We start from the raw sequence: 9504 nt of genomic DNA on the forward strand, positions 1-9504 counted from the left end.
GTACAGTGATACCTCGGGTTACATACGTTTCAGGTTACATACGCTTCAGGTTACAGACTCCGCTAACCCAGAAATAGTGCTTCAGGTTAAGAACTTTGCTTCAGGATGAGAACAGAAATTGTGCTCCGGCGGCGCGGCAGCAGTGGGAGGCCCCATTAGCTAAATTGGTGCTTCAGGTTAAGAACAGTTTCAGGTTAAGAATGGACCTCCAGAACGAATTAAGTACTTAACCTGAGGTACGACTGTATGTAAACCTAAGAGGAGGATAAGGCAAATGCATGGGATGATACTTCTCTGGCCTCGTGTCATACCTAGACTTCCCAAGGGGTAGTTCTGAGCACCTTGCCACAAAAGGGAGACCTGCACAAACAGCCTGACATTGCAACACACATGGGGACTTAACACACTGCTAGCACTTCCTTTCTAAGAACCTTAACATGCACCTCAATCTGGGACTCCAGCCACAAACTGGAGACTGCAAACACCAGACTCCATACCAACTGCAAACATTATGCTCCACACCAACAATTGGGGATGCAAGGGCAGAGCAGGTGAGCAAAGGAAGAGAAAGCATTGGGGCCAAGTATGATTTGCCGCGACTGTCTCCCATACTTCTCTCACTCATACTTTACTATAGGTGAATACATTCAGGTGAAGTGCCCTGTTGACAAAGGCCAGGCACTCCCCTCCAGCTGCCACCACTGCTGTCCAAACAGTCATGAGCACATCTACCTTAGAAGATCACAGCCCAAATGAACAGCAATGAAAAACTATGAGAATTCAGTCACTGAATCCCCCTCCCATAATGATTGGTGGTGAGGACTTGTTGAGACCTAAACACTGTCTGAGCACTTAGGTGGCCACTACTCCTTCTTCTCTCTCACTCCTAACAAGCACAGCTGCTGATGTTCAGGGGCTTTGGATGTGCTCCAGTTGCTGCCTAACACTTGGCAAATATTCTGTGCCTCCCCTTTCCCTCCTCAATGATAGCATCCTGGTGACCTAGCTTGTTCCAGACAGGGCCCAAGATAGGCATGCATGCGACAGGTGAGGGTGGTCCCAGCATGGAGCTGGAACCACATATTCTCCTACGCTGGTTTCTGTCAAGCTGTCCATCTAAGGCACAGAGCCCTGGTGAGGTGATTGTTTGGCGATCCCAAATGAAAGTCTTTCTCTTTCAGGATCTCCCCTATCCCAGTTGCCATGCAAAGCAGTTTAGAAATAAAATGGATAAAAGGCTGTGACTTTTCCATATGTGTTTTTATTTGTTGCTAGGGATATTAAGAGTTTGAAGAAGAAGAGTTTGGATTTGATATCCTGCTTTATCCCTACCCTAAGGAGTTCAAAGTGGCTAACATTCTCCTTTCCTTTCCTCCCCCACAACAAACACTCTGTGAGGTGAGTGGGGCTGAGAGACTTCAAAGAAGTGTGAGTGGCCGAAGGTCACCCAGCAGCTGCATGTGGAGGAGTGGAGACGCAAACCCGGTTCCCCAGATTACGAGACTACCGCTCTTAACCACTACACCAATAGGGCTGATTTCTCTAACCCCACTATGATCTGGCTTCAGCTTATTTCAGGATAGGATCCTGGAAGTGGAGATAGAGAACTGTGATCTCCCTTCTCTCTACCCACTGAAGTTTCATGAAACAAGCCCATCAGGAGGCACAAGTGGAGGTAGCTGCTTTGTCAAAGTAGTCAGTTTGGGGGTGTAGGGTGCGAGAGGGGCAGTGAATCCTGCTGAATGCTACTTGGCAGGGTCAAGCCATCAGGCAAAATAGCACAAGTGCATGGATTGGTAACATTCATTCATTCATTCATTCATTCATTTATTGACAGTGCTTTTATACTACCCAATAACTAATAATCTCTGGGCAGTCAACAATTAAATGTAAATGCATTTCACACACAGGCATACATAGCTGGGACAAGATGGGCTGGTGGCGGGGAAGAGAGCGCTCTTGAGTGGCGGGATTTGGAAAGCGAGTGCTTTCTTTTTCTTTCCTTCCTTCCTACTGTACCTGCCAACTCCTGTTTATATCCTGAAGGGCCAGTTTCATTTTTAATACAGCTGTTTTGCACAACAGCAATTTCACACAAAACAGCTCTGTGTGTGTGTGTGTGTGTGTGTGTGTGTGTGTACCACAACCACATCCTAAGCAGCAACTGGCGGAAACAACACCCAATGAGATGTCTCCACATGTAAAAAAAGAGCCCTTCCACATTTTGACCTCACAATGCACATCAGGGAACAAGCAATTTCATGCTGGAGGTTTTATCAGATTGATCCATGGGGGATAAATTGGGGGGAAAGTATGGGCTTTACAGGGATGTTTTGTGGATAGTGGTAACCCTCCCCCCCCCCTGACAAAAATTATCGTGCAAGTAGCTTCAAACCCACATCAAGCTCCTGTGTGGATGAGCCCATGATGATGCATAAACAATCAGATTTGGCTACATGGCGATGACACTGAAAGAAAGCAAAGGAAATTCTACTCACACCCTGAAAGGGGTCAAAGCAAAAATGGCCCCAAAGCTAAAGGGTAAAGTCCCTTCCGCCATTTACAAAAAGTGTTTGTCAATCACACTCCCTCTGCTTGCATATGCCTGATTCACACAACCATTCCCCTTCAAAAAAAGGGTATGTGTGGAAGAAGTGTACCCCTTTCCAGCACAAGTCCCGCAGTCTGTCTAGTATACCAGGTGCAGGAATCCTGTGGTTCTCCAGGTGTTGCTGCACTACAGCTCCCATCATCCTTTGCCATTGGCCATGCAGGATGCAGTTTATGGGTGTTGTAGTTCAGCAACTTTTTCTACAGATCACAACAGGGCACAAGAAGGATGGAGAGAGTGTAGCTCCTCACTAGCAGTGTCAAAGCATTTCCCAGTAGTGGCCTGTGACACATGTGTAATTCGACAGGTGCAAGCCCTGCCAACTCCAGGAAAAGCTGGGGAGAGCTCCTGCCTCATACCTGGGAGAGTCGCTGCCAGCCAGTGTAGACAGCATTGAGCTATACAGAACAATTGTCTGACTTGGAATAAGACTTCACCATTTGAATAGGCAGCTTCCTTTGTTCTCCTACACCAAAAATGTATTAACCCTTGCTGGTTTCAGTGAGAGAGGATGCAAGCCTATACCCTGGGGGTGGCTAAGCCCTGGTCTGATGCAGCCCTCCGGTCAATTTTATTTTGGCCCCTAAACCCACAGATTTTGGCAGCAGCAAAAACAAAAAACTGTACAGGGGCCCTGATGGGGATGCAAGTTGTCCCCTCTTTGGCCATCAGTTTAATCATTTGCAGAGCTGAAAGGGGACAATACCCCCCAGCTCATCTGCACAGATCAGCTGAGGAGAGACAGGCTGTGTGTCTATGCATGCAAGAATGTGCCACAGCCACACCTATTTTTGGCCTCACACAACTGGCATACCCACCTCCCAAAGTTGGGAAAGGGTGAATATAGTTCTAATATCAAAAACACCCACCTACCAAGGAATAAACCTCAGTTAACAGTGGAACAGACACTCACAAGAGGTGGTGGACTCTCCTTCCTTGTGGGTTTTCAAGTAGAGGCTGGATGACCAAGTGTCATGTATGATCTAGTTGAGATTCCTGCAATGCAGCAGGATGGACTAGATGCATACAAGACTGTAGTGTCCAGCACACCTAACTTTGCCTCTGGATTGGGCCCATAGCTTTTAGAAGGACCTTTTGCACAGCATCAAAAAGTCTCCATCAAAGGCTCCAGTTGCACAAATCCCTCATGACTGCATAAATGTGTCAATGGCAGAAGAAATAAAACGATAAAAATATTTACAGGAACAGAGAGGAGGTTAATTGCATTAATTTCCCACAACCCACTGACAAGAATGTTGTTAAGAGCTTTAAAACAGACAATCAGTGAGCACACACAACTAATTTCGAAACTTCTAAAAAAAACACTTTTTAATTTTGATAGATACATGTCTGTAAACATGAGAGCCTACCCATGTTTTGCAATGCACATCCCTTTTAATGGAAGTAGATGGGCTGTTATTCTTACAGTTTGTTTTAATTTAACAGCTAGTAGTAAAAGAAATCCTGAGGAAGGAACTAGAGACGGAACCGCCTGTCCTTTTGCAGAAATCATCACCTTTCAGACTGTTTGAACAAGTGGCAAATTGGGAGCTTTACATTCCTCGCATCAGAAATTCAAACCTGAAGACCTCTGTTGGCTGAAGCACACATTCAGTTCCAAATAGTCTGTTCCACTTTTTATTCTGCATTATAAGTGGTGCATTCCAAATTTTGAAGCACTCATGGCATCACTCCTGCAAATCAGAGTTTTGCCAAGGGCTGCCTTTCTTCTACCTCCTCACCCCACCCTCGAATCCCAAACGAGCCCATGATTAATTGAGTTTTGCCAATCATGTTTGCACACCTCCTCTTTGACCCTGTAGATAAGGGTGAAGGGGGGTCCAAGACAGATACAGAGTGAGGTCACTTTCAAGGCTGAGGCTGGAAAGGTCAGATATAACGAATAGAGTTGATTGCTCAGAGGGGGGAGAAAGTGGGTTCATGGAATGTAGGACGATTAATTAAGGATTTCTTTACAGAAAGTTTGATGCATTCACAATATTTATCAGGAAGGACTGACGGGAGCTGGCTGCAACAATGTCCTGAAGACAACTTCTGAGCTTTTTAATGCTGAAACTCTGAACACACTTGACTTGGTAAAACTTTATCGGAATCAAGAGAGTTTGCTTCACTTCCAGATACATGCACTGCAGATCAAGTTGTGAAGAAAGTGGTTCCTAATATAACATGAAAAGGAGATGGGGCTGCGTGTAGGAAGAGCAAATGGAGTTATAGGGAGTGGGGCTCCTCTCTTAGGGATGCACATTTGTGGGACGCCTGAGGTTCAAAGCTGGCTGATGCAAAACGTCTTACACAAGGAGTCGCCATACTGAGTACAATTGGTTGTGCTCAGAGTGATGGTTAAAGGTGGGCTTGTGGGACAGGTGTGAAGATGAAGTGTAGGGCTGGAGACCAAGCTTTAAGCATGCAAACACATTATTAATCAAAAGGCCAACTAGCGAAAGCTGCTTTGCCCATACCTTGTCGTGAAAACACTGTGGTTACCCTTGTGAAAAAGTCAGGGCTGTAAGCAACTTTGACAGTTGAGGTAGAACAACTCAAGTCAGACAGTTAAAGATGCAGGGCTGAGATACCTTCATAGGTTTGGTACCAGAGAAGATAAATACAGGTCAATGGGGAGGCTGTGGACAGGAGTTACGGTCTCATGGTTGGTTAATGATTTATCTATTTTATTTATTCCACAATATTTATATACCACTTGATTGTAATAAAACCTCAAAGTGGTTTACAAAAAGATTGTGTCAAGGCCTTTGACTTTTTTAAAAACAAAAAAACAAAAAATGAGAGGCTTTAGGAAGATTTGGGCATCAAAGTTTGCCTTTTGTGAAGGAGATATTGGAGCTCTGAAGTGGGTTTTAAAAACAAGGCTTTAATCTTGGTGGGAGAATCTCAGGGCAAAGGCCAATAGATTTCTGTGGTTGTGGAAAGGAATGTTCGCAGATTTTATGGACCTAGGACAGTAGCAAGGTCTCAGGGAGAGTTTGCAAAGCATGATGGGGGCGGGGGGGGGGAGACTCGGGACTGGTCTGGGCAGAGCATCACACACATTTCCTTAAGAGGAACCCAACCAAGTTTAGGAATACTCTCGCCATTGTTCAAAGGCCCAGAAGTAATTCTGCCCTCTATGACCTGGCCAGTCCTGGAATATGCAAATCAATCAGTGTTTCTGAACATGTACAAATGATATTTCCCTCAGCATTAAATAACCACAGCATGTCCCATACACTTCAAATTAAAAAGCAGTGCTTCCAAGGCAGAAATAATAGTTTTAAGACCCTCAGCATTGCCACAAATAATAATCAAAACCTATACAGGAGAAAGTATTAGTGTTCATAGGGGTTAGGAATTCCCAAGGTAAGTATGCATGGCTTTCTGTTCCACACAGTTGGATGCATGGCACTGAGTGACAGGAACCCTACTTCATATCCCCTTAATTGCCCACACAATATTTCTCAAGAGTAGCAAGCAGTCTGGGCAGGACTGAATCCGGATTCACACAAGAGTAAGGAAGGGGAGGAGAAGGGCGCCCCGTCCCTCTCCAGAGCCAAGCCAACGTTCAAGAGCAGCGCATCCTCATCCATACCTGTACCAGGCGAGCCCCCGGCCATAGTTCCGATCGAAGAAGTGCGGCTCGGCGCCCGCCGCCCTCACGTCCGGGTGGACCCGCAGGAACTCAAGCAGCGCCCTCGTGCCGCCCTTCTTCACGCCGATGATCACCGCCTGCGGCAGCCGCTTGGTGCCCTCTCCCGCCGCCTGGGGCTGCAGCGAAGGATCGCGGGGCGTGGCGGCGCCCTCGTCGCCCGGCGCGAGCGGGATCGGGGCCGGCTCTCTGGTGAGGACGCGCGCAGCCCCGGCCAGGCAGTAACTGGCGTAGAGAGACATGAGGAGCGAGCCGAAGACCAGCAGCAGCTTCCGCAGGGCGCGCCGGGGCAGGGGCTCTGGGCCAGGCGCTGAGGCGGGGGGCACCCCTCCCCGGGCCATGCTAGGCGGCCCCCCGCGCCGGGGCCATCGCCCCCTACTCTCAGCCCCTTAGCCCTGCCTGGCGGGGAGCGGGCAACCCCATCATGGACGGCTCGGATCGGGGTCCGCTGACGGGTTTGGGTGGATGGGGTGGGGAGCAAGGGCAGAAGGCGCAGCTGGTTTTTCCCCGTGAGCGGAGCTTCACGGGCGCATCATCCCAGCGGCCAGGCGTTGGAGTCGGGTGGGGGTTGGGGTCTGGGCACCTGGGCTTAAACCAGGCCTTCGAGGGAGCCTCGCAGCAGCCCAGCCGCTGTGAAAGGGGCGGGTAGCATCAACTCCAGCTGGGAGGCGAGTTTGGCGCATCTCCGGTCAAAGCGCAGCCAAGGAGCAGCGCGCCTGAGCGCGGGGAAAACACTGCCAGGCGCCTCTCGGAGGGAGCGCGGCGCATCCAGGCGGAGATCGGAAGCGCGGCCAGATCCGGGAGGCAGCCGCTGGAGGAGGATGCGCTCAAGGTTTCAAGGAGAGGATCTGTCGCCGAGAGGGCTCTCCTCTCTCTGCCACAGCGTCTGTCGGCCGCCCAGGCTGAGATCCCGGGTGATCGTTGCTGCTCATGGAGGAAAGAAGGGGAGCCAGTCCCACCCCGGTCTGCTGGAGCTTTGTGCGCAACAGAAGAAGAAACAAACGAGTCCTGAGCCTGCAACTCTCCCCAAGCCACCTCGGGTCGCAGATGCTGCCGCGCGCGGTGTTGCTTTTCCGCCGCTCCTCGCTCGGATTTTGCGCGCTCCTTAGCTGTCCAGCAGCAGCGCGGACGGGTAGGCGAAAATCCTCCCAACCGCCTGTCACCTTTCTTTCCTGCGGGGCTCCCTTTTCCCGGCTGCTCCAGCGGCTACCACACGTGGAGCTCTTGATTGTAGCAAAAACTTCTCCGAAAGGCACCTCCGAAGCTTGAGCGACGGGCCCAGGAGCCAACGGAACGTTGGCAAAAGCAAAGTGGGCGGAGATGCCTTTCATAGAGGACTCTGAGTGGAGGCGGAGAAAGAAGTAGTTGGGACACACCCCGCGCAGTCTTTTGGGATAGGGAGGGAGTTACTTTTGGGAGATACAGTACTTCTCCAACCACCACCTTCGAAATTCAGAGCTGAGGAGGTATAGCTATTGCCAACTTCAGAAGCACTTCTGAAGCCTGATCCTGCTCATGCTATTTACTCGGATGTGAATTCCACTCATTTCTCTGGGTTTATGAAACAATTTCTCTGGGTTTATGAAATCCAGTGGTGTAATGGTAAATTCTCAAGTGCAGACACCTTTCATGACAGATCCGCAAAACTATACGGCAATTTTTTTTGATCACTGCAGATATTCTGACTTCAGTACTAAGCCTTCCCTTCCCTCGCCCTGCTTCCCGCTGTGCTTTACAGAAGAGCTCTGGTGGACTCAAAAGCTTACCCCCTATTTTGTAACATTTAGGTCGGTCATGATAAAAGGATTTGGGAATATTTCAAAAAGAGTCAGTGTAACCCTTAGCTATGCGTGCTAATGTAGCCTTAGATTAGATGGCCAGTTTCTCCCTGAGAAAAGCTTATTTGCCATGCAGAGTATTTGCAAATAGCCCATCAGGAGATGACATTATTGGTAATGCATGGATGCAACTACATAACACTTAGGTAAAGGCTAACTGTGCTCTTTGCTCAGAGAAAACTCACTGAAATTAATGAACATGACAAATTTAAGTGAGTCTCTCTGAGTAAAACTTTATGACCACAGGTATAAAAAGACCATACGCCCTCACATCCTTGCAACATCTCTAAATAGCAGGCTTATCCCAGTTTTACAGATGGGGAAAACTGAACCTATTGGAGCAAGTGTTTTGTGTAGAATCATTCAGTGGCATGGCAAAGCAAGAAATGTAAACCTAGGACTCAGTCTGGTGCTCTGCTCACTTGGTCATACTGCCAGTAGTCTCTGGCCAAGTGTAGGCAAATGGTGTTGGAGAATTGGGCTGTAATATTTTAACATTAACCATTTTAACATTCTAGTTTTGTTTTTTTTACAGCAATCAGATACAAAGACAGGGAGAGATTCTTTACTATCAACAGTTGTTTGAAAAAGGGGATTTTTCTGCACTCTCCAATAACCATCAAGTTAGGTGGGTAGGTGGGAAATAAAATTAGCAAGAAAGAAGAAGGGTGAGTAGGAGCTCCTGAACAAATTGTCCCATGAATATCCAACAGCAGACTAACTGCTTTCTACATGGGTGCTGTAACTATGAAGCTAACTGGGAATCAGAGCTGTAGAATTTTATACAACTGACTTAATCCACTAACTGAGAGCCATTTTTTGCTTTGTCCCAACTCCCAACTAGGAAGCCACACTTTCAAAAGGTCATAGAAGCACATGAACAGGAGCAAAGGAGGGCAAAGAAGATAGGCAGCAGGGTTGGGGGGAGGGAGGCTTAAGAGAGGCTGAAAGAGCTGGAGAAGACTGAAGAGGAGACACCCATTACAGCAGACTTCACATACATACTCACGAAGGGAGAGAGCAAACACTTGTTCTCTGATGGTCCAGAAGGCAAAACGAGGTCTCATGAGCTGAAGCTACAGGAGGGCAGATTGTGATTGAAATGTTCTGAAAAACACGTTAAGGGTAAGAGCCATTTGAAAATAGAATCAATTACTTTGGAGGTGATGGGATCTCCCATCTTGGAGAATTCTAGACAGAGGCTGGACCACCATCTTTGGGGAATGTTCTAGCTCTGGATTTACTGCATGAAGCAAGGAGCTAGACCAGGTGGCCTAGAAGATTCAGAGAAACGCAATTTAGGATTCTCTGAACTTGCTTCCTGGCAGGAATCCTGTGCCTTTAAACTGTTGTGCAACAGGTACAGGAAAGTTAACTGTGAAAGCTTTTCCATC

At 48.0% G+C, this 9504-nt stretch overlaps 1 protein-coding gene across 1 annotated transcript in view; it reads right to left on the reverse strand.

The window, feature by feature from the left end:
* Positions 1–7904, reverse strand: part of LOC310838470 (heparan sulfate glucosamine 3-O-sulfotransferase 3A1-like) — a 71670-nt gene extending 63766 nt beyond the window's left edge. The window contains exon 1 of the mRNA XM_083725930.1: positions 6216–7904. Within this exon, the coding sequence (XP_083582056.1) occupies positions 6216–6613 (398 nt within the window). The 5' untranslated portion in view covers positions 6614–7904. The remainder of the gene's footprint in view (positions 1–6215) is intronic.
* Positions 7905–9504: the final 1600 nt, after the last annotated feature.

The sequence above is a fragment of the Podarcis gaigeae genome (genome assembly GCF_964106915.1).
Source record: "Podarcis gaigeae genome assembly, chromosome: 2".
NCBI classification, from domain to species: Eukaryota; Metazoa; Chordata; class Lepidosauria; order Squamata; family Lacertidae; genus Podarcis; species Podarcis gaigeae.